Source organism: Ciconia boyciana, chromosome 3 (assembly GCF_034638445.1).
Source record: "Ciconia boyciana chromosome 3, ASM3463844v1, whole genome shotgun sequence".
In the NCBI taxonomy this organism is placed as follows: Eukaryota; Metazoa; Chordata; class Aves; order Ciconiiformes; family Ciconiidae; genus Ciconia; species Ciconia boyciana.
In genome coordinates this window covers 61,552,452-61,577,533 of record NC_132936.1, presented here as the reverse complement: position 1 = coordinate 61,577,533, position 25,082 = coordinate 61,552,452, and the positions used below count along the sequence as shown (strand labels likewise).

At 38.2% G+C, this 25,082-nt stretch overlaps 1 protein-coding gene across 1 annotated transcript; it reads left to right on the top strand.

Annotated features, from left to right (window-relative positions):
* The first annotated feature begins 260 nt into the window (after window positions 1-260).
* Window positions 261-24,799, top strand: LOC140649882 (vesicular inhibitory amino acid transporter-like). Its single transcript, XM_072857719.1, has 2 exons — window positions 261-497; window positions 23,648-24,799. Exons 1-2 carry the CDS (start codon window positions 261-263, stop codon window positions 24,797-24,799), a joined length of 1,389 nt encoding a protein of 462 aa, XP_072713820.1.
* The last annotated feature ends 283 nt before the right edge of the window (window positions 24,800-25,082 follow it).

The window sequence follows — 25,082 nt, the reverse complement described above, 5'->3', positions numbered from 1 at the left end:
AGACCCTGGAGATATTTCTTTAGCTGGCATTTGAAACCAGCACAAATAAATGAACTAAGGACAACAAACTTCATTAATCACAGCTACAATATCAAGTCTAACCTAACAAAACAATTAACAATGTACAACTGCTAAAAAAAAATAAAGACATATAAGGAAAGATTTTACTTTAATATTCACTATTCAGGATGGCTCACCTGAAGCAGAATTTTTCATCTCTTTTCAACTGTTTTAGGGAAACACCATCTCTCTTTTTGGGAATGGTGAGATGGGACGGCTGCCTAGACACTGATGAAGAGCATGTGAATTTTGCTAGAAGAGATGAACTGAACAGAGCTCACAGTGAGGAGAGAGAGGAACCAGATGGACCCCTGAACTTTGAGCTTGATGTTTGCCACCAGGATCCAGAATACAAGTCCCCAGCTCCCCTGCCACGTGCCCAGGTCAAACTGATCACCAGCTGGGAAGCAGGATGGAATGTAACAAATGCCATTCAGGTAACCTTTTACTTCCCCACTCATTACAATCGTCATTTGAAAAACCTGGTCATCACTTAGCCTGCTTTATTTTACTTAACTGTACCGTCATTTTGCAATATTCTAAAAGATGTCTATGAATTTATTACTAACATATTTCAACCTTTCTGCATAAGATTAGCACTGAAAAAATAAAGTTCCAATGGGGAAAAAAGATAGATATGTTAGCTAAAGTTTAAGAAATATTTAAACTAGGTGAAAAAGAAAAGGTGATGATTGCACCTGTTTAGGAAGTGCAGACATTATCTTTAATAAGTCTATTTGAATTCGGTGACAGAGATGTTTGATAGAAATGTGAGGTAAACATCTAATAAAAAGAGGATAGTAAAAGCCAGACTGACGTCAGATATAAATCTACTGACATGTAAGTTAGACTAGATATAAATTGGAGCATGAAGCACAAGAAGTGTAATAATGCTTGTCAATGTTAAAGAAAATAGTCAGGTTGAAAAGACTGAAAGCATTTAGTCTCATCATTCTGTTGGAATTTGGGTATCTTTCTGAATCCTTAAATTTAGCATTAAATGTTTCATATTCTTTTTCTCACTTTTCATGATTCATTTCCTTACATAATTCTGTCATTACCACTAACTTTCTGTCTGACATGGTAAGAAGAAAGCATTATCCACAGACACATCTAGTCCCAGTAACTGTTACTTAAACACTTTTTATGGCACTTTAATTATAGAAAAATAATCCTTCCATTGTCACACAAGTCTGTGATTATGCCGATGAACATTTGTTTATGCATCCAGTTCAGCCCTCAGCTCTGCAAAGGGGGAAAAAAAGGACATATTTCTAACCCCGCTGTATTTTCAAACATGAGCACCACCACATGAGAGCCAATGCAATAACATCTAGGGCACAGTAGCATATCATTCTCAGAAAGTGTTCAGCTGTGAATAAAAGCGTGAAGTCCTAAAATACCCCAACTACATTCTAGTAACACATTTTATCTTCAGTCTCCCTCAGCAGCATCTAGTCAGGACAGGAGTCTGGGATGAGAGCCCATTGTTGTCTCTGTGAGTTTTGCCTTTGATTTCACCGAAGCCAAGATTTCATTCTGGAAGTCAATTTTGTCAATATTTGCTGTATGACCTTTTGGCAAGTCACGTTCTCTCTCACCCATTGTTTTCCTTTCTGAAAAAAAAAAGTAATAATGCCTCTATAAATACATCAAAGTGCCTAAAAATTCCTGAATGTCATTATGTACACAATTACTATTAATTATTAATATTATAGCTCCCAGTTAAAAAAGTAGACCAATAACACAGTGTAAAAACACTATCAAACATATAGTTGCTAGTTTAAAAACAGGACAAATTTATCCAATCAGATCAGTAACTATGATCTTAGTCAAAACTCTCAGCATGCTGAGTGTTGCACACTGCTGTTGGGTCTCATTTGGTCAAATATTTTAGAAATCAGCATTAAAGAGCAGTTGGCTACAGCTGTATTGAGCTTTCCTGCTAAGGCATGCTGAGGATAGCAAAGCCCGTGAGCTGCAGTTTCATTAATAGTACAACCGAAGTGTCCTAACGACACATTGTGAAACTGCATATGTGCATATGTGAGTGCATATGTGAGCACACATGTGAATCTATGTACACATGTGTATTTTTCCTATTTCCCAATACCTTGGCATTTGGTTTAGGAACAAGGGTAGAGAGCAGAGAAAGGGAAGGGGAAAGGCAGGAGAGGAGGAGAGAGGAGAGAATATTGAACGGGCATCTGTCAGTAAAAAATAACAGTTTGAAGAAATTTCTATGAATAGCTTTGAAGAGAAAGTCAGAGTTGTGAACAGAATGATTAAAACAATCCAAACGTTCTTGACTGGTGCAGACAATCTATGCTAAAATGACAGTTGTTTTTGCCTTACCCAGAGGAAAGGGCAGAAGTGTTTTGCATGGCAATTAGAGGTAAACATTTCAGCAGAATTCTGAAGTGTTCTAAACAGTTATTCCGGTGAATACAATTAGCCTAAAAGTTAAATTATTTCACAATCCAGATTTATTATAGCAACAATTAAATCTTTCGTTTCTGAAATTAAATAAAGGGTTTTCTTACAGTGTTTTAAGTGCAAATATTTTCAAACAAGCAGGTAGACATTTTTCTTTTGTTTTTAACTTCAGCTGAAAAAATGTGCACTTTTGGTGTCGATATTGTACGTGTAAATGATTGCTTCAGACATTTAAAGTTTCCAGGGAAACATGCTTCGTATTCCAACACTGCACAGGCAAATGAAAACCTATATCCAGTTAATCTAGGTAAAGACAGAGACCATAAAGCTGAGTTAATTCAAATGGGACAATGAACAGCATCATCTGGCAGAGTGATGCAAGTTGCATTAGCTTGTACATAGCAATAAAAGGCAAAAAAATTTTGTACTGACTTGTACAGTAGTGCTGGATAGATAAGCAAAGCAACAGTCACAAGGAAGAAGGTAATTAAATTCTAATGGTACAGCATTTCACAGCAGAACCAAAGGACAATAAAGTCTATTTATTTGCCAGCCACATGTAGGAGGATTGTTGCAAACAGTATGGAGAATGTTTGTCCAAGAAAGAGAAAGCCAAAGTAAAAGAAAAAGGCACTCACTCTATAGTATCATGAAAGGGTACAAGGCAACAAAGAATGGAGGAAAACCAAGAGAGAGAAAGGGAAGAAGTGAAATAATGGAAAGAAGTGAAATAATGTTCATCTCAGCATAACTGTAATTTACACCATTGTGAGTCTGTATCCACTTACGTCTCAGGAGCACAAACACGTTTAACAGTGAAAAAAGTCAGCCACTTTACCAGGCAGCTCCAAAGTGCTTTCAGTATTATGATGCTTGTACAATCTTTAAAATACAGTGTCATATAAGTGCACAGTTCTTCCCTGGACGTTTGGTAAAACATGATGTGTCAAAGCACACTGAATGTGCCGTTTGATTCAATGCATCTGATACCTAATGTAGCCATCTTTTGTCTCCTGTCTTCTGTTGCAGAGACTAGGTTGTCCAAAGATTAGAAATAACTATGGCAGAGGCAATTTTCTTGTTCCGTGAACAGAATGACACAATAGGGTGCTTGCCTACTGTGAGTGCTTCTAGGAAAAACAATAATGCGATTAGTATTATTAATAATTATTAAAAATTTTGTCAATAATAAATTAATAATTATTACAGTAGTGGTCATAAATATGCTCATTACATTTATATTCTGTATATTGTACATTAGTTTAGAAAAGACTCAACACTTCAATAACCACCATGTTTTAAAGTGAAAGTGTATATCTGTATTTCCTTCACGGTATGCCATTATAGATACATTTCCATATTGGGTTCCAATTTGGCTCATTTTTATTTATGTAACTCTAAAAGATTCACTTGAGAATATCTCATAGTTAATATTTATTTTTCTATGAAGATTCCTCTGAGTTACCTGCCTTCATCTTGCTAATACAGACTAAATCTTTAGAGTGCTTACTGAACATCAACAACTCCCAAAGACTTAAGTGGAAAACACAGTGACACTGAGAAACAGAATTAGCAGACATGCCCCTAAAGATATAAAGGCAAACATCTTTTTAAGGTGTCTAAATACCCCTCCCATTAAGCTTTACTGACACCATATTTAAGCATTTTCTAAATATAAATATGTATGTGCTTGTGTGCTTAGAAAGCTAAATGTTTTCGCCATCAGGTCATTAGATGTACCACAATACAAATCTTCTCATCCTCAACCTTAAATAATTTAGTCACACTTAACTAAATATCCACTTAGATCTTCACTGCAGTACTTGATCTTAAGTATTTATTTTCCAGACTCGAGAACAAGGGTCAATCCTTTCTGGTGCCCAGAGCAGTAACTTCCTTGAATTATACATTGAAGCTAAAGTCATACTCTGAACTAAATTATAGATATCTGAGGGAAACAAACTGCTGCATCTCATATCAAGAGGTGGTACTGAAAATTAAAGGGAGATGCCCAATGCTGATATCTAACCTAGGACCAGCAACTAATTCAACTTTCCAAATGGAGCTAGTCAAAAAATGACAGCACAAAGTAAAATTCCAAGGCTGTAGGAGTATTGTGGTGCACATAAAAATGCCAATTAATATGATTTTAGCTGAAATGCACCTGCAGTACTGGCCAAATTTATTTTTCATAGGTTTGCAACCACAAACCCATATAGCCACAACTGGAAATCAAAAAAAAGCTTAGAACTTGGTGAGAGCCATCTAAACTCAGAACTGTTTTTCCTATGATAGAATGTCACCATTATGCAATGCAATTGATAAAAGATGTATTTTAGGGAAGAAGAGTCTGTAACTAATGTTTGTGCCCTGGTTGTCTCTTTGGATTTTCTCTTGAGGAAAAAAAAGATTCTGGACATATGTCAGTACTTCATATAACCTTTTATTTCAGCTCAGACCCTGCAGTAGATTTCTTTAGTTTTGTGCACATATTCACGTAGCACAGAGAAGGCTGCATACAGGATATATAGTCTCTCTATTCCCAACCCTACTTTCTATCACAAAAGCTTTTTATCAAAAATGTGTTATCCTGCAACAATAAAATTGTATCTACTTCACAGAAATCTCTTTATTTGACATGTAAGCACTGTGCAGTGGACTGATTTTGAGTTAACTAACTGCCATTCCCATAAATCTCATTAGAGAATGCACTATATCAGTCTACTTTTCCCTTGATCAGCTGCAAACACTAAAAATGTTATGAAGCCAGAACTCCTAAACATAGAGAGGTGGCTCATCTAAAATTGTTTCTTGTTCCAGGAAGAAATATTTGGGTTGTTCTCATGGGATTTAAGTTGCTGTTTTGTAGGTTTTGCATTTTATGTTGTTTGTCACATCATCTGGGCAATGAACAGATGGAGGGAGCATTGAATGGATTTACATCAGCATACTCTGCTGTAACTATTATGGAAATGTTAAGAGTGGCAAATCAGTTTTCCATAGCCCCTCTGTGTCAGATTTGCCAGCAAGTAGGAGCTGTGATATAACATAACTACTCCACAAATTATTCCCTGGACGTACAGACAGTCCCCAACATATGGACAATTGGTTCAGAAAGCACGATACTAGCTCTTGAAGCAGCCCAGAAACAAGTACATGGTTACACAATTAATGGATCAAAGTATTGCAATTCTTGCAGCCTTCTAGATCTTAAAACAACATATTAAAAATCTTTAGAAGTTAAAGCAGTCCTTAGATTATGCTTGCCCGCACCATGGGCCCAAAATTGCATTTCCTAATAGATGAGTTGCAAGAGTTACAGGAGGTGTCTCTCTCTCTCTGCCTCCTCCATAAATGACTCTAATAGCCTCAATAGTTTGGCTAGAACTGATATACAATGGTCTATAATTTATGATGTCGATATGTTTTAAGCTAATTATCATATGAGATAATGATCTCATATGAGATGAGAGGGAAACATTCTAAAGTATAATACTCAATATGGAATTTAACATGCAACCTCAGCCTTAAATCTGAATATGTCAATTACACTGGGTTTAAGATAGTTATATTTTAAGATATTTATTCTTAACCAATACCTTTATTTTGTGTCTTTATCTGATTTTTACTTGAGTTGTGTCAGTAGACACAGCTGTCTAATATTACATCCTTTTGATAACAGTAGCCAGAAGTGCTGCTGTGCTTAAAGAAATCTGAATAATTCTGTTCAGAACCTCAAATTATAACTTTACATTTCATGGAAGTATTTATTTGACACTTGATTTTTAGCAATGTCAGTTATCTATCATTTCCAACAACTTTAACTGAAACTCTTCTTGGCTAGCACTTTTGAAATCTGTATATTTCAGCATCTAAATTTCAAAGCCACGATATTATCTTGCAGGTTATTCTTAGAAACAGCAGCTAAGTCACTGCAATGGATAGTATACTTATCCTGGGGTTGATGTCCAGTTAGTCACAGTCTGGTCAGGAAAGTCTTGCGGAATTTGCAAGTGCCTGTTTCTTGTAAGCGGAGACTTCTTGTTGATTGTTCGCTTGTCATAGAAGTTTGAAAATCTTTTCATCTGGAAAATGTACTACTATTAATCTTTTAGAACAGTTATTTTATAGGTGTGAGGCTATAGTCCTCCTACATGAAGCTGGTATTAGTTGAAATTTTGTGCATATAAAAGGACAAAGGAACTAGCAAGTAAGCATACAGTAGCATGGCGGGTTAGCCTTGGCTAATAGCCATGCTCCCACCCAGCTGCTCCCTCACTCCCCCCCTCAGCTGGGCAGAGGGGGAGCAAATAGAACAGGAGTGGGAAAGCTCATGGGTCGAGATAAAGGCAGGGACATCACTTGCCAGTTACTGTTGTGGGCAAAACAGACTTGACTTGGGGAAAATTAACTTTATTGCTAATTAATATATATATGTTTGATTACTGCATTGGTATTGGGGAAAAAAAAGACAAACATTAAAGTGACACCCTTCCTCCCCCCTTTCTCATGCTCAACTTCAGTCCTTCACTCCTACGGTCCCTTTCCTACTCTCTGTGGCGTTTTTGGCCCTTCCTTACACAGGCTTTCTTTCCCTGAGGTGCTGCCATCTTGGCTGCGGGGCTCAGCCATGCCCTGCAGTGGGGCTGTCAGAGCTGGCTGGGACCGGCTGTGTCCGGCACGGGGCAGCCCCGGCCCTTCCTCACAGAGGCCACCCTGCAGCTCCCCGCTGCCAGCACCTGGGCGTGAACGCCTGAGACAAGTAGTAGAGCACATTGATCTTGCTGGCACTTATCCTAACTGCTGCATTCCAGTGCGGAACAGCAGTTTTGTCACTACCCAGTGTGTGTTTGAGGACAGAGAAGAGGAAAAGTGCACAGACACAGCTGAGTACTTGGGCACTGATTTTCAACCACCTTTCTAACTCATTTGCCAGTAAAGGCTATGAACAAAGCTTTGTGGTCAAAGGTAAACCTGGCCTCATGCTGGGGCCCTCCCACTTGCTTCCTCCTGTCCTTCTCCTCCTGCCCCACAGCGAGAGGGAGCTCCCTGAGGGTCTAAGGGAGCCAGAGCAGGGAATGGGCACCGAGGTGCTGATGCGGGGTTCCGTGGAGGAGCTGGGAGAGACCAGCTCAACTCTTCCCCTTACAGCAGTGCTTTCTAGCCAGTAATAACACAAACCTTTGCGTTAATTGGAATCGGCAGGTTGGTTTGGCATGCTGCCAAATTCAGCTTGCCAACAGATACCCTTAGTGAGGATGTGAGTATTTCTCCTATGTTATATCTCAGTCAGCTTAGGTACAGTTACATGAATGAAGTGAAAGCATATCTCCACCCAAGAGCTTTAAACCCCGCCATTCTTCAAAGGCCAACCACCATCAACAATATTGCTAAAGCTTAATAGACAGCCTGCCGAGTGACAGAGGTGTGCTTTACATGCACATTTACATATATTTGCAAAAAGGGTGTGTCAGTTTGCATTTGTCCCATGACTTATGTAAAATAAATGGTACGTGTGAGTAACGTTCAGAAACCTGAACATTGTGCCTCCACCTCCCAGACCTCTTTTTCTTTGATTTCGTCATTAGGAAACCTTCAAACCAGCCAGGAGATGGCCTGCTCTGGGGCTGTTAATGCCTAAAAAACCTTTTGCATTGGTAGGTAGATAACTACAAGCACACTCACGCTACAGCACTCTATTTGTATTTTTCATTGCAATAATTTTTCATAAGGAAAAGTATTACATGAATTATACACAGGGTCATGACCAGCCTCCTGCGCTCTACGCTGCTGTCCATAACCAGGCACACAACAAACGCTGGCGATCTCTCCCGAACGTCTGCCTCATGCCTTCCTCCCTGAGGTCGTCACCTGCAGCAGCCTCAGGCTCTCGGGACTGCTACAGACACTGCTGATTGATAGACACCACATCCTTCACCGCCTGTGGGAGCGTGTGACGACAGCAGAGTGTGTTTTCCTGGGCCGGTTCAAGTTCATGTCTTATTTAGATCCCTCTGCTGCCCACATAAAATATTGGTCTGTCTGTTCAGCAGTCAGTAGAAGCAGCTAAACAGAGCTCCTTGTCTTCCATCCAGAGTCTGCCCACACCCACCTTTCTTCACCGCCTGTGAATGTCTTTGTCCTTGCTGCCATGCAGGCCTATCATCCAGCATGATCTTTCAGTCAGGCCTCTTTCTAAATCCTCACACTCAGACTATGTCCAGCTTCTGCTTGTTTTTACTGTAAAACCTCACTAATACATAGTCTGATTTACTGATCCACAAGGCTAAAACTCTTATCTGAGCGCCAATAATTTCCTATCTGGGTCACAGTAGCACGCTCTTCCTTGACCTTGCTAAGCTCACCCCATGCACACCCACGTGGAAAGCTGATGCGGTTCCATGCCCCATGTGTCCACCAGCTCTTGCAAGCACCTCTTCAACCATCAAATCAAATGTAAGCTACCCATTTTCCTTTAACAATCTACCATTTATCTTTCTGCATCTATTGACTCTGATCTCTGTTCTTCCAGTTACAATTACCATTGTCAATTTGTTAAATATTTGAACAAGCATTCTTATGAACTTATATGAAGATATTTATTTGCACTCCTCTGATCCTGTTAGAAATGTCCTTTTGCTGAAAATTTCACAGTTATAAGCTACATTGAAACCACCATTTACTCTCTTGACTCACAGTTTCTGGTCCTGACTCATGGTTTCCTTGACTCCCCTGTCTGCCTGTATTTGTTTCCTGTTATCTTACCCTTAGATTTTAAATTCTTTGGAGAAGAGACCATCTTTTTGTACTTTCTTTGCACAGTGCCCTGCACAATGGGATTCCAATCAAGGACTTCCAGGTGCTCCAATAATGAAAACAATTTTGAAAGTAAGTCTCAAAATGTTTTCTATTTTACAGAAACTCTTTACAAAATAATGATTGTTTAAATGTGGCCTGTGATAAATCAGCTTGACATTTGATTCAATTTCTTCTTTTTTTCTATATAGAATGGATTCTGCTTGTTATCAAGACCCATTGTAGGGGCTGAGCACAAGATAAATCAGCAGATGAATGTGATTAAGAGTACCTTTAGAATATTCAGCCATTAAAATGGGCATTCCATCTTAAAAATCCAGATGGTCAAGAAAGAGAATGACAGAACCGTGATAGAAAATATAAATGGATAGTAGCATTACGAGAATTATACCCTTTGAAATAGTAAATGTTACCAAAAAGGATCAAGTAACTGTCAGCTGCTTGAAAGCAATGATCACTTTATTCCATGGGAGAACCCAATGCACCACAACTTGTAGCAGAACAAGGATCTCTGGCTCCCTCAGGTGAAGGGAATAGCTGATGTATTTTCCCGCTACACTAAAATCAAATTAATCTACCATGCTTTTTGGTCTCATCAATCCCTAAGAGCATTTTTAACAAGCTGAATGAAAACAGATGGTATCATTTCTCCTTTTTTTAATTCATGGCAGGCCACATGGTATTTAAAAACACTATTATTAGGCAACTTTAAATTTCTATATCTATCTGCGTACTTTATTGTTGTGATATTATGTTGACAGTTACCTTTCAAACAAAGCCCAAATTACCTATTATAATTATTTACCAGCCTTCTGTGGCTGAGATAATTTCTACACTTGTGCCTCTCTATAGCACATGCCACTGACCAGCTATCACTGATGGAAAATATTCTTCTTAAAAATGTTCTTTCTGTCCCTATTCTTAAACTTAAGAGGTGTGTAAGCTCAGCTAATTTGCTTTAATAAACCGTATTTAGACATATAACTTCTCCCAAGGTAACATTCCTCCCAAGACAGCAAGAACATAGTGATAGGCAGCAGAAAGTAAAATATTTTGTCAGATAGCATTCCTTTCCTGTTTTTTATAAACTTCCTTCCCTTCCATTAGCAAATTTTCAGAAGGGAGCTCATTTTTTTATAAAAAGAAAGAGTGAGCCTTAGGGTTCATCAAGGAATAAAGGAAGGTTGACAAGCTCAACATCTGCAGGTGTATATGAGAATTTAATGCTGAAAGTAAAGGACATCTGAATTATAATGTACGGATAGAATCAGAAATAGTAATGTTTCTGTAGCAGACTTTCCAATGGTAAAGCTTCTTCCACACAATCCGTAGATGGTTAATCTACAGTTTACTTCAATGTGTATAATTCTTGACAGCAGGGGATTCACTGAAATGGCACAAGCTCTGTCTGAATGAGCAAATGGAGCTATTTGAGAAAATAAAAAGCCCTAAACACTGATTACACACAGTACTGAAGATGATATATTGTAACCTAGTTTTAGCACAGTAAGCTGTATAAAACGTTTTGCCCCTAAAGCTAAATAAAAGAAATTGACTTCTATTTGCATCTATTCTCCCTCTTCTCCCCACACACACCATGTTTCTTGGAAGGCAATGTTTCTCTGTATTCTTGGCCAGTGGCACTAGTTTTGCCATATGTACAATACTGTGTTCACTAAATAGCTAACAAAAAAAAAATCAAATTTAATATTTACTTCTCAAAAATGTAAACATATGAGTCAAAGTGAGGAAACATTCACTTCAACTCATACACACATACTCTGCTATCCATTTCAATTTCTCTCAGTCCGTTTCTTGAACTGGCACAAACAACAGCACCAGCAGATTATGTTTTGTAGGTCCCTAGAGCAAACATTTTGGGTTGGTTTATGTTATCAGTAGCAATGGTAGCTTCAGCTTTTGCCTTTACTGTACATGTGTATTTCCATTCATGATAGGGGTTTTTTATTGCTCAGTTTTCCCCTCTAGAAACATGTTTGATTCAGACATGTTTGATAAGCAGAGGATTTTTTTCAGTTTTAAAACCCATTCTAGTTTGATTATTTCAAACTAAATCTGGGTATTTTAGAAATTACGAATAGTTCTACTGAAGCCTGAAGAAATGTAAACATGGGTATAAGAATCATACGATGCAAGTTATAATATTTATCTTTCATAAGAAAGTTATTTATAAGAAGTTATCTTGTTTTTTCTTTTATAATGACTGTTTGTTCCCTCATTTTACTGTTTGTATCACATTTAGAAGTTGGCACTGAGGTCTATTCTATCTCACTACACTTTAAAGCCATTCTCTTGTCTCATTGTCTGCATGATTTCTGCAGCTCCAAATGACATCTCCCCAGCCACCTTCCGTTAAGGGACTTAAAAATCTTCTTCTAAGCTTTAATTGGGATCCGGAGTTTAAAATGAGTTCTCCACTCCTGCTCTTGTTGGTTTTGCTTGCCTGCTGACTTTTTTAACTTTTGCTGGAAAGCCAGCTGCTCTGAGCTCTTCCTTTTGTACTTTTTATTGTTGACATCTCCAGTTAAAAATAAAATACCTGCACAAAACTGTAGGCTGCTTGGATGGGACTTCAGAGGCTCTTTGCTATCTCCTAAATCGTGAGGAGCTGCCATTCCACCCTGAAGGTTTCCTTTCCTAATCAGGAAGGATAATCAGCTGCATAATTCATACTTTCCCTCTAGCTTTCTACTTATTCCTGGTTTATGCCTATAGTTGGATATTTCTCTTATCCAGTCATTTTTCTGCACAGCCTCTTGCTCATCATATTCTCCTACCCCTTGTTGCTACCTCATATGGTTCACAACCTTACATTCTAGTGTTCTCCAGTTTACCTAATGACACCTTTTCCCCCCTGTCCCTGCCTCCCCTGGTGCAGTCATGTTCCCAAGTTATCCAGCTTCCTGCTCTTCCTTTGCTCTTCCTGGGCACCTCACAGTCTCATGGCCTTTGTAAAGGAATTCATCTCACTCTATAGACGATATCGAGAGATAGGCATTTCTGATGGAGATTCACAAATCCTAAAATAAGTGCCCTACACTGTTGGAATGAATAGTCCTCTGGTGATCCTTATTTCTATCCATCCTTTCCAGAGCTAGCAGATTAGCTTCACTTTTTGCTATATTTAGATAGGCAAAGTTAGGAATCCCATTACTAATAAGTGTTCCTCAAAGCAAGGTAGATGTGATGTATGTCTTTTCTGCTTATGTGTGTACTTATTCATTAAATGTTTGGTTTAGGGAGAAAAAGTTGGGTGAGATTAATCCAATTCATAAATGCTAAGAAGTGATCATTTCCTTCGGTACCAGAAAGTAAAAACAGTAGTCACTTTAGTAACTTTAGTAATAATCACTGAGTTTTCACCTAAAATCCTTTAATTTCACCTCATGAATAAATTGGGATTTTGCCTAAAAATTTGAATGTGAGAAATGGAAGTTATTTAGGAGAAAGGAACAGAAACTAAATGCAGCCTTAAAATAAATTTCTCAAATATGAAATCACTACAGCTCTCAACACTGGAGTATGAACAAAGGAGAGATCCAATAGAGCTGAGAAGTTTTCCCTCTACTGTTAGAATGGCTCAGGTTAAGAAAAAGAAATTCAACTATTTTTTTAAATACACAAACTTTTACAGCAATTACTTAACTAACTTTGTTTTAATAATGAAAGAATTGTTTTTATCTCTATCCATACAGACATTATTTGTATCTAAAAGTTAAGAATAAACCTGAGGTCTTTGTCAAAGGTCAAGAATAATCAAGGTCCCCAGTTTGTTCATCCAGAGATCCTCAGCTGTTGTTTCCAGACAGCATCCTGTCTCCAAGTCTTTCCAGTGCGGCTACAGACCAAGAAAATAAATTTTAAAAAAAGAGGAAAATAAGAAGAAAAAACACAGAAAAGGAATATAACTTACTTTATAACTCCAGCACTTTTGTTCATGAGCCAGTAGAAGTCAAGAACCACTATGTCACAGTCTGTACAAACAGAATGAGAAATACCTCCTCAAGTAGTAATACTTCAAGTATTTTACATCTAGAGACCTTAGAAAGACATCTTCGGCATGCATTTTATATGCCATATGCCTGGTTTCACAATGCATAACTATATTCAAAATTTAATTTTTTTAAAAAAGGAGAGCTTAAATAACTTTGCTTTTATGCCGAGTACTCAGGGCATGCCAGAAAACTTAGTCACATTTCTTTTCTGATCTTTAGTTTTTCTCTTTATTATTAATTATACATATTTGGGAATGTTTGTCTAATCTACTTGAAATTAGGTGAATTATTCTACTTTGTTTAATTTTAAGAATGCTTTTATCTTTTATGTCATTATAGGGGAGAGACACCTCCATTACGGGAATTCATTTGCAACCTCAACTTTATCTGTATCTGTGCATGATGAAATACCAGCAGTAAAATCAGTTGCTGCTTCTTTCGTCCTAAAGGTAGAAGCCTCCAGGGGTGCCACTGAAGTTAACCTGAGGTTAAGAGAGGAAAAGCAGTAAAGATTTGTTGTCTACACCCAGCCTAATTGTAAGACAGCATCTTTTCTCATGTATTCCGTACAAGAATATACTATGATACTCTGTATCAGTTTACTGGTTCCTAGAGACCAAAAATAATAGTACACCACTATTTACGTCTTTCATCCAGACTATTAACTGTATTCTCTCCAGGCAGTGCTGTAAGACAAATTTTGCCTTCATACACGGAGCTCTGGGAGTCATTATAGTGTGAGTAAGAGTCCACCTAAAATTGGTGGTTGGGTCTGTGCTGAGGAAAGAACAGGATAATATTAGCCAGGGGAGGATTCAGTCACCTTTTATTCTGCATGCAGTCATGACAATTCCTATGCCAGCTTTCAGAAAGTATAACCCAGCTTCTACAAGATATAACCTGGTTTCCTTTTCACCTCTCAGAGGTGCACAAGGTTTGTTCCAGTGCAAAGTTCTTTGTAGCACGGGTTAGGTTTTTTCCATTTCCTCTTCAGCCTTACTTGTTAAAAGTAACAAGAACTGTGGCTTGTCCCATAGAGGCAGCATTCAAGAAAAACTCCTAACAAGCCAAATGCTTTCTCCTGGCCTGAGTTTGAACTTTCTGTGCACTTTAACTCTTCCTTTTGTTACGTCAGTTCAAACACAAATAAAGTTATTTGGCTCCCCACTGCTTTGCTTTGCTTCTAGTCTCCCCAGGTCCCCTCTCTGCCTCCCCTCAAGCTCTTTTGACCACATTTTCATGGAAACTCACTCACATGTTGCTGTACTGGATGTTTTGAGTACTTGCCTGCCTTCAGGTGAAAACCTGAGAATCCATGATGAGCTATAATGTGGGAAATAGGTAAGCAGCCAGTGAGTCCATGTTGCTCACCACTACTAACTTTCAAAATAACATTTGGTTTAGTTTTGACTGCCTTACTTTTTCCTCTCTGCTACATAACATGTAATAAAAGCCCGCATTCTTTTACCAAAGCCCGCTTTCTCCTTTGTGACCAAGCAAAATAACATAATTTCTTAAAACGTAATTTGCTTGGGAGATTTACTTTGTGTGATTCAATGCATTCTTGCAGACAACTCTGAATTTATGCAAACTAATATCTTCCATCAAACCATGCAGAATTAAGCATCAAGCATATTATTTCAGTTTTAGAAGAAGTATTTAAACCAATAGCAAAGCCAATTGGATCAGCTGTCACACTCAATAGCAGCAATTCCTTTTTTGTTGAGTCTTTTTCTTTCCTCTGTTCCCCTTCCTAATCTTTAGGAGATTCTTAAGACTAATCTGGCCACTAAAAGGAGAACAATATCAGTGGCTTCTGTCAGTCAAATGGACACATACATTTTGCAGTGCACACGATGCAACTTCCTTACTTGCTTATCTTATCACAGCATCTCCTGAGCAGTCTATCTGCCTTATCATCTGTTTATGAGACCTGAAGAATTGACAGAACACCACTTCTAAAGTTTCTCTAAGTATATAAGGTGATTGCAGGCATTAATCACAGAATAAACACCTTAGCCACTTGCTTCCCTGCAGCTAAAACAGGCTGGCAATGGCAGAGAGAAAGAATAAGAAAAATCAGGAAGAACAAGATTGCTGGGGTCTAATTCAACCATCCCTGAAGTTAAAGGAAGATTTTTCACTGACATTAAAGGAGATGGATCTGCTGCTAAGGTCATACAGGCCATGGACGATATTTGAAGTTTTCCACAGAACAGCTTGTAGTATTTTTTAATTCAAATTCAGCTGAGCTGTGAACAAACTGTGAAGCGAGTGGGAAAGCAGATGAATTCTTTTCCTGATGTCTGTAGAGCAGTGCCAGGAGTCAGCTAGGGAACTGGAAATTCTTACTGCTGAGAAGAAATAGGATATAACTGATATTGCAAATACATGGTGGGATGATTTATGCGACTGGAATTTAAAAATAATTAGATAAAACATGTTTACAAAAAAAGAGTAGGTAAAAGAAGTGAGGGTGGCACTCTATGTTAGAGAGATGGTTATCTGTGTTAGAGCTATTGTCTGGAAAGAAAAATTGTATTGCTCTTGGTGACCAGTTTTAAAGGCCTATGCTGGAGGTTGTATGCAGTCTGTAGTAAAACATCATTAAAGTTTCTAAAAATGATAGATGATAATTATCTAACACAAAAGGTATTGAACCTAGCATAAGGTAATTCTATTTTGAGCCTCATTACATTGAATAAAGATGAATAGATCAGTGGATCTAATTACATTCATTATGGGAAAACAGAGGACAGTAATATATATACTTGGTACTTGGAAAGAGTGAATTTTACAAACCTGGAGAAAATTATGAGAGATAATTGATTAGGAAGAATAAATACAGACAGCAAATTGTGAAAGCAATTTGCAAGTTGGTTAACAAGACTTTATGAGATGTCCAGAAGCCACATCTCATAATTAAGAAATAGTACACCTGTGTGTTAAAACCCCTCCTACTTCAAGTGTGAAGTGAATGTATCAATTAAAATTTTAAAAAATAAAAAATAGCAAAAGGGAGAAAGGAAAGGTGAGAGTAATCATTGTAAATTATAAATTATGAAGTGTAGCAAAGAAATACAGGAACCCAAAGACACTAGGAAAAAATGCATCTCCCAGGGATTAGGACAGTAAGAAAACAATTTTTAGGAATTAGGGGGAAAAAAGGATAGGCTTAGTGTAAAAATTTGAAACAGAAATACTAATAGTGGTATAAATTAAGTATGAATGGAAATGTGTGTCTCTATATGTGACTGTGTATGTTTGTCTAAAAGCACCAGGACAAACAGCAGAACAAAGTTAAAAGGGAAGGTATGCGTTAACTGCTACAGAGCACCACATATGTGATCTCATTCAAATGAAGAGGTAGAAAAACAGACCTATAGATAAGTGTTAAGGGAATGAAGTAGAGGACACTATCTATAAGACATGCAGATAAGGAAAGCAACAGTATTGTGAAATTCAGGAATTTTTCCTACTATTTATGAGGGATGAGGCAAAATAATGGGGCAAAAGATTCAAAACTGCATCCACTCCAAAAGAGTATAGAAGGTAAATCCCCAAAATCTGTTTGGCATCACTAGTCAAGATGAACCCCACAGCCATAGTGAGCACTTGACTGCCAGCATCCCTTGTCCTCCAGGAGCACACAAGTGATCCTGGCCAAGCCACTAGGACACACACCCCAGTGCTGTTGAGTATGTGGATGTGAGCACGACTAAAATCAACTTAGAGATTTTCTAATGTAAAAGCACCTTCCTCTTCTCTGAGATCTCTCACTGAATTTTGCTACACTGATATCCTACATTAGCAGTAGAGGGAGGTTCTACAATTGTTCTTGTCTCTGAAAAAACAGGCAACTGTTCATAAGTAGTCTCTGTAGAGAATCAGGAGGATGTGCTCATAGCACGGGAGAAGAGTGGGCCATTTTGTAGTTTTTCAGGATGGGCATCATGCTATTCTGCATAAGACATTTAAAAGCTAACTCTCAGAGTTTCTAAGCTGTGTGTCTACACTCCATTGTGTACATATTCTCTTGCCCAGCAAGAGAAACAGGCATCTCTGAAAGGAAATTCATCTCAGCTCTGCTGACGACCTATCTTAAGATAGGTGTGAGGTACAAATTGAGGTGTCTATTTTTTCCAAGCTTGGACTTGGACAATTGACTATTAGATAACTACAGTTACTATTTAAAATGGATGTTAAGATGTATCTCATTAATATTTTGAAAGCAGAATGCCCAGCAAGTTTGCACTCGGGAGATGTAACAAAAGATACACCTGACCTGATAATACTCTTATTCAATCGCTATTACGTGTGGAATTTTCAGGAGATTGTGGATATCATTCCAATATTTAAAAAGCCAGTTAAATCCTGACTAGTGAAACCTGGCAACAATTCTGAGAAAAAGAATGTAATTGTTAATACAGGTTTTAATTGATACAGAATAAAAAGCTAGGAATATAATTAGTGCCAATCATTATGGTTTTGGAGACAAAGTCCTTACAGTCCTTATTAAACACACTTGATATAATTCTTTGATGAGATTGTAATACAGGCAGTGAAAGATAAATAATATATTTAGATTTTTAAAAGGAATTTTGACATATTAATACCTAACATTCTAATTTAAAAATTAGTGCAACAATAGACTACATCTTAAATGCATTAACAACTGCCTAAGTGACAGATCCCCAAAAAGTAACTGTCAGTGTGGATCTATTGTCAAAGGAATGAGTTTCTAGTAGGGTTAGGAGGTTATCTAGTAGAATAATTGGCATCTAGTCCAGTATTATTCAATGTAGTCAACAGCGATCTGGAAGAAGATACAAAATCACCATTGATCACAGTGGTGGCTGAGAAAGGAAAAATACCATGGAGGTCAACAAGCAAGTAGCTCTGTTATTATGGCATGAGATTAAGAGATTTGCTACGTTTTTTAATTTAATGCTAATGAAGTTGTATCTTCATGGAAATACCACAGCAACACAGGCTTGCATTGGTTCTGGACAATGATTTATTTTAAATGACAACAAATGCTAAACAACATAATTAAATACTTTGTGAAAGTGTACTGAAAAACAGGGTTCTTCAATTTATCTCCCTACTCTTCCAAGAAGATCCTTGGAGGAGGCTTTCCTATATAGTTTCTATGCCTAACCCATGTTCATGTGGAGAATCAAATACATAGTTGGGAAAATAGTTAGGCTTAAATGAACTGTTCCAGTGGAGTAGCTACAGATAGTGAGAAAGGCAATCAGAGCTAAAATTCAGCAGTCTGGCATATTAGCATGTATTCTGCATATAGGAGAACTGTACTAACTGAATAATTTTCAGTTAAATTCTTCTTGATTTCTTAATTTATTTTTCCATCTGATTAAGTCTAAGGTGAAATCTTTTTCTCTCTCTTTTTTTTAGCATTGCTTTTTACTCCATTTTATTTCAGTGTCTTTTGGCATGTCTCAACTCTGACCATGATTTGATCTGCTTTACTTTTTAATTGCCTTTCAATCATCTGCTTTGTTTTTCAAAGTGTCATATTGCAGGTTAAAACAGCCTATGAAACGAAGCTTTTTACCTGGGACTAAAAAGTCTTAAAACTGAACATTAAGGAATTTTTATATTTTCTCAGAGTGCTTGACTGTGCTTATTTATGCATTTTTCTAAGCACATTTTATTCCTTGGGGAGGTGCTTGCCCTGAGGTGAAGCAGTGTCAAACAGTGGTATGATAGCAGAAGGCACACTTTTTGCATTCTACACTAATCTAGATACCTAGTATTTTTAAACAAGCAACCAGCTTTGCTGGTGTGGGAAACACTCTCATGTAGTTCAAATATTGCAGTCCAGCTATCGAGAAATGCAAAAACAGTTTAATGTGCAGATGTAATCTGGAAATCCTGATCTGCTTGTTTTGCATTGTACGTGGATTGGTAATTTCTGGTGGTAGCTGTCATACCTGGTTGCTTCCGCTTGTGGGTATTCTGACAAGGCTAGTAAATAGCTTCTAGCTGAGACTGACCTTTCCTTACATGCCCTTTCTGCCCTTGTCCTTGCCATTTCTTCAAAGGCCGATCACCAGTTCAGCCCTCAGTCCTTTCTTCTTTCTAGGCCTAGCTGCCTATGGTTAAGTCTACTCTGGGTGTCTGACAAGGACCTCCACCCAGGCACACGTATTCACTCATGGACAAAGAACAGTCCACCTCCATTCTCAATCTAGGGTGAAAATACCCAAGTCTTGCAAACGTCTTGGGAGACAAGGGAAGATGCAGCCCGCTGGGCCAGCTTGGGGTCCCTCCCTATACAGGGTGGATGGAGTGATGGCAAATAACACAACCATTCAGGCTGGGACATGAGAGAGGGCTGTTTCAGAAACTCCATCTTCCCTGTACCCAACTGTGTGAGTGCTTTTTCCCTGTGCTATTCTATTTTACAAACAGATCACCTTAAAACAGCATATTTAGAGCTAACATTGACTTAGCACTAGAACAGTTGAAAATAAAACCACTCAGACAGGAACACTTCCCAGACAGAACGCTAAAACTAAGAGCTGGGAGGCAATTTAAGAAACGGTTGCTGCTCATTTTTAATTGATGCCTCACAGCTAAGGCTGTCTGTGCCATAATTTGTACACGAGAACACAGGATCAGAAGGCTCAATAAGAGCAAGTGCTGGGGCCAGGCTGGACCGAATGTGCGTTGACAAGTGGTGTAACAGGTGTTCATGAAGCGGTCCTAATAGAAAGTGTTGGTTTTGGAAAGGTAAGAACAGAAGATCAAATCCAAAATGAGGTCTGAAGTCTGACAAAGGGTCTTTTGTTCTTTGAGCTCTCGTGGCCATCAATAACATTTCTGGATATTTTGTAGAAAGCTGACAACATGCTGATACCTGAAACTTTTTTTTTTTTAAATGGAAAAACCATTTCTGTCAAGGCAGGAAAAGCACTGTCATTTCACTGAATTGGCATGTTCAGAGTTCTCCCATTTCTCTCTACTAACCATGCTCTGTATCCAAAAAGCTGCAAAACCAGTTATGTCCACAATGTTTGCTTTCTATTATTAGCTGAAACCTGAAGGACACAGAAACGGTAAGTCCCTTACACAAATCTCACCAGCTATTGTTTACAAACTCTGGGGAAAAGATGTCAAACATCAGATGAAAGGAAAACTTACAGTTTCTGTAGAAAGTTTCAGTTTAGAAATTAACTCACTGTATGTGATTTGAAATTGGCAATCACTGATACATAATTTTAAGAAAGAATATACAGAGTGCAAAAATGGGTTTGTTTAATAAGGTCTGAATTCAGAAGATGAAAAAAAATCCCAACAAAAAAACCCCACCTCTATCATCCTGTGGTCTGTGTTAGGTACCAAATAAAATTATTTGATATAAACAACAGCAAGGAGATGGTAGAGGTTAGAATTATGTTATGCTCTGATTAAACTAACAATTAAGCGTGGAAAAGCAGACACCTGTGGGGAAGACTGTAAACGGTTGTCTAATGTGATAACATCTCTGAAAGACTTATGCTTTGGTTTAGGTTGAGGTTAGTCATATAAATGTTAATGGACTAAATTCAGCAGGGGAGAAGCCATTGTGTGGGTAAGGCCTGTGCTGACACTTACCTGCGGTTTAATTATACAGTGACCCTTTGGGTCAGCAGATACCGTTTGAACTCCCAAATGCAGGTTAAGGGGCGAAATAATAATGCTGTGAGTACGGACCAAATGAGATAAGCTTGCTACAAACTACAAGGAACTGAGAAAATATCATTGTTCGTGTGTTAATATGGAAGATGACTCTCTGGCTTTTATCTTCCTGATTTTTTCATGCACTTGGTTTATTTGTGATGCTTTTAAACTCAATCTGTTATGTAAATGTTCTCCAAGGATTGTTTTCATAGGAAAGAAAACACATGTTGTTCTTTAGGCAACTACCTAACTTGCCAGTCAGTCCAAGCCACGATTAAAAACGGCATGATACCAAAAGCTACTGTTACACGTGTGCTACCTGCAGTCTGGATACAGCCAGATATCTAGTCTTTTTAAGGAAGTAGACTGTTAGATGGCAGAAAATGGTAGAATTTTGAACACTTCTGTGAAGTTCATGCACAAAAGAAATGCTAATTACACTGCAAGCTAATTGGGTCATGAGACCTGTATTAGAATGGAGCTAAGCCATTGGAGTGGGGAGATTTGGGTGACTGAAGTACCACAAGCTATGTAGCCAAATGTCCCAGCTCGTAAATGAGATGGCACCTGTGAATTATACAAAACCATTGCTGTAAATGAAGTCATTAAACAACCAAAAAAGGTATCTAGTCAATAACTTTACTATTCTATCAGTAATAATAACTGAGGTACTTCTGTTTCAGTACATAAAGGCATAGACCTTTTTAATCAAAATATACTAGGCCATGTATTTAATATGATTCTTCCAGCTCTGATTCAGCTGAAAGCTGAAGATATCTGCACCTAGAGTGAAGCCTGGTGCAATAGGCAATGCTGCTCATTCATATGATGGGCACTCCATTTTTCTCATTGACTTAGAGAAAAAATAGCGCTCTAATTTAAGGACTTCTAATCTTTCTTCTCTGGTTGATGCTCATCCCACAATCTGCCCAAAAAGGACTGCTATTTTGTGGATGGAAGAAAAGGAGAATACTTTTTATACATTGATGATTATTCAGTGTTTGAAAAATCTTCAGAGCCCTCCTTATGGATCAGGCCTGGGAGTAGTTGTTTCACTTAGAAGTGGGGTGCTAGGTAGAAACCCTACAGAGCTGAGACAAGCACCCACCTTCTTGATGAGCGCCAGCAGAACTGGGCTCCTAGACTGCCCTCACAGAAGCTGTCTGCTGGGTATAAAACCTGAGGGAGCTGATAGAAGACACCAAAGACAGAAGCGTGCCCGAAACACTTGTTCCCTGCATGGCCTCATGTCCATGATTGTGGATGCAAAAGTCTGAAATTAAGACTTAGACCGTTAAACTCACCTCTTCTGCTTTGGCTCCTGAAGGCAGTCAGTGGCACTACCCACTCAGGAAGTCAGAGCAGAAAAGCGGGTCACCCCTTCTGCGAGGAGGCCTGTTTCTGTCAGGGATCCAAGGGTTTTGCAGAGCAGATGGGGTTGCTCAGGTTTGGTCAGAAATAGAGTTTAGACAGGTTTGATGCAAATCAAGTCCTTCTGTCAGAGCGGAATAGCAAACATGAGCATAAATGCTTGTATTTCATCATGTCATCGGTGCTGTAAGAAATATTGAAGTAAAAATTTCTGTAGAACTAGCTAACTGTATGTTGTTGCCTCCCTACCTTTCCTCAACCATCAAGAAGAAAAATGCCTGACCAGTCTGCCTAATGTGCATTCCTTAATTTCAGCTTTGTAGCATAAAAAGAGAAATGTCACGGAAGCATCTTTCCTAAATTGGATCTTTTTATGAATAACTATTATTCAAGGGTGTTGTTGGTTTTGTGCTGGTAGAAATTAAACCACATAAAAGTGTCATTTGTCCTTAAATATAGAGAAGAAAGAAGGAAAAAGACAAAGAAATACACACAGTGTTCTGTGAAACTAAAATGCCATAAGTTTTTTTACTGGATAAACAGCTATAATTCTGTTCCTTTCAGAAACTGTTTAGAGAAAAGTATGTTTATATGTTTTACATGTATTTTTAAACACCTAAAAACGTTTGCACAGTCTAGAATCTCAGCTGTGAGAAGAATCACTTTAGCAGTGGACTTAACAAGAGCAAAGGCTGCATGAGGCATGCAGAAGCCACAGAGGAAACACGAGCAAAGTCTGACGTCACTCTAATGCCTTTTTCTTTCCAGAGGTCTGCTAACAATTTTTAGCCTGAAGAGAATTGTCATTACTGGATCTATTTACAGTGCTATTTTTCATTTGAATGAAACTTGTACAGATGATGCTACAGTTGCTTAATTTTGCTGGTATTGAACCTGTTTCATTAATATGCATGTTGACTGAATAACTGCCTATGAACCTTTTAAAATGTGCTTCTACTCACATCAGTGTTAAATATTAACTAGGAACCGGACTCTATCATTCAGTCACATTCTCTCTTTCCCAGCTTATCATTACATGTGTGTCGATAGGAGCAGTTATTTTTGCTGATAATTTCATTTACCATAAACAAACACATTTCTCATGATTGTTACTTACTTAGCTGAATGCAGCAGTACTTCCACCGTGCAGTTAGGTGAAAGCAGTGTTCAATGGAGGGCAGGTTTGGGAGTGTGGCTTCTAGTAAACATTTCGCCTGAGGGATTTTGTGCTATCTTTTCTTTCTCTTTTTCCTTTTCAGGGAATCTTTGTCCTAGGATTGCCGTATGCGCTTCTCCACAGTGGATACAGTGGCCTGTTTCTTATTATCTTGGCTGCAGCATTATGCTGTTACACAGGCAAAATTCTAATCGCTTGCCTGTATGAAGAAAATGAAGATGGGCAGCTCGTAAGAGTGAGAGACACGTATGAAGATATTGCGAATGCCTGCTGCAAAAAGCTCTCTCCCAAACTGGGTGGCATAGTTGTCAATGTGACCCAAGTGATGGAACTGATCATGACATGTATTTTGTATCTGGTTGTTAGTGGGAACTTGCTGTCACATAGTTTTCCATATGTACCAATGACTGAGAAAACTTGGTCTGTAATTGCATTTGTTACACTGCTGCCTTGCATATTTATCAAGACTCTCAAAATTGTTTCCAAACTCAGCCAGCTTTGCTCCTTGGTCCATTTCATTATCATCCTTGTAGTGATGACTTACTGTCTCACGCAAATACATCAGTGGTCCTGGGCAAAATTCAGACTCTCCATTGAGTTTGAGGACTTCTTGGTCTCTGTAGGGGTGATCATTTTCAGTTACACTTCGCAAATATTTCTTCCCACACTTGAAGGTAACATGAAAAACCCAGGGGAATTTAGATGTATGCTGAATTGGACTCACTTTTTTGCTTGTGTCTTGAAAACAACCTTTGCGCTGACTGCATTCTTGACCTGGGGTGAAGAGACAAAGGAAGTTATTACTGACAACCTGCCATCTTTTCTTCAAACCCTAGTGAATTTCTGTCTCTTAACCAAGGCTCTTCTTTCTTACCCTTTGCCCTTTTTTGCAGCCACAGAAATTGTGTATGCTTGTATTTCTAGAGGCAACCATTCCAATTACAGATCTCCACTGTTTGCTCTGAGTGTAAGAGGCTCATTTCTCCTGTTAACTCTGCTGATGGCCATGTTCATACCACATTTTGCCCTGTTGATGGGTTTAACAGGCAGTGTAACAGGTGCTGCTATGACTTTTCTTCTTCCTTCTCTCTTCCATTTAAAACTGAAATGGAAAAAACTATCCTTCTTAGAGAAATGTGCAGATATCTCTGTTTTTATTTTGGGTTTCCTTTGTAGCTTTGCAGGCATAGTTTGCTCAATAAAAGGGCTGCTTGAAGTATTTGGAGAAGTGTAAAAAGACTTCCTGAAAGTCAAATAAGGTCCAAATCTTATAAATGCCTTTACCTTGTTAGTCAGCATATAAGAGACTTTGTCACTAGGTAAAATTAAGCATATGCTTAAATGTTTGCAGGATCAGGGCTTTAACCGTAAAAGTATGTGGCTCTAAGCAAATTGGAACATAAACTTTATAGCCAAAAAGTACAAAATTACCCCTATTTAAAATGTTGAAAGGAAAGAAAGTGTTGGAGATGGTTTAGCATGAAAATAATTTTAAACTAATCGTATACGGTTTTGTT

Bases quoted from the DNA above. Each gene is read 5' to 3' on its own strand.
- LOC140649882 (XM_072857719.1), top strand. From the start codon at position 261: ATGGTGAGATGGGACGGCTGCCTAGACACTGATGAAGAGCATGTGAAT. The intron at 498-23,647 runs GTAACCTTTTAC...TTTCCTTTTCAG, and splicing joins ATGTAACAAATGCCATTCAG to GGAATCTTTGTCCTAGGATT.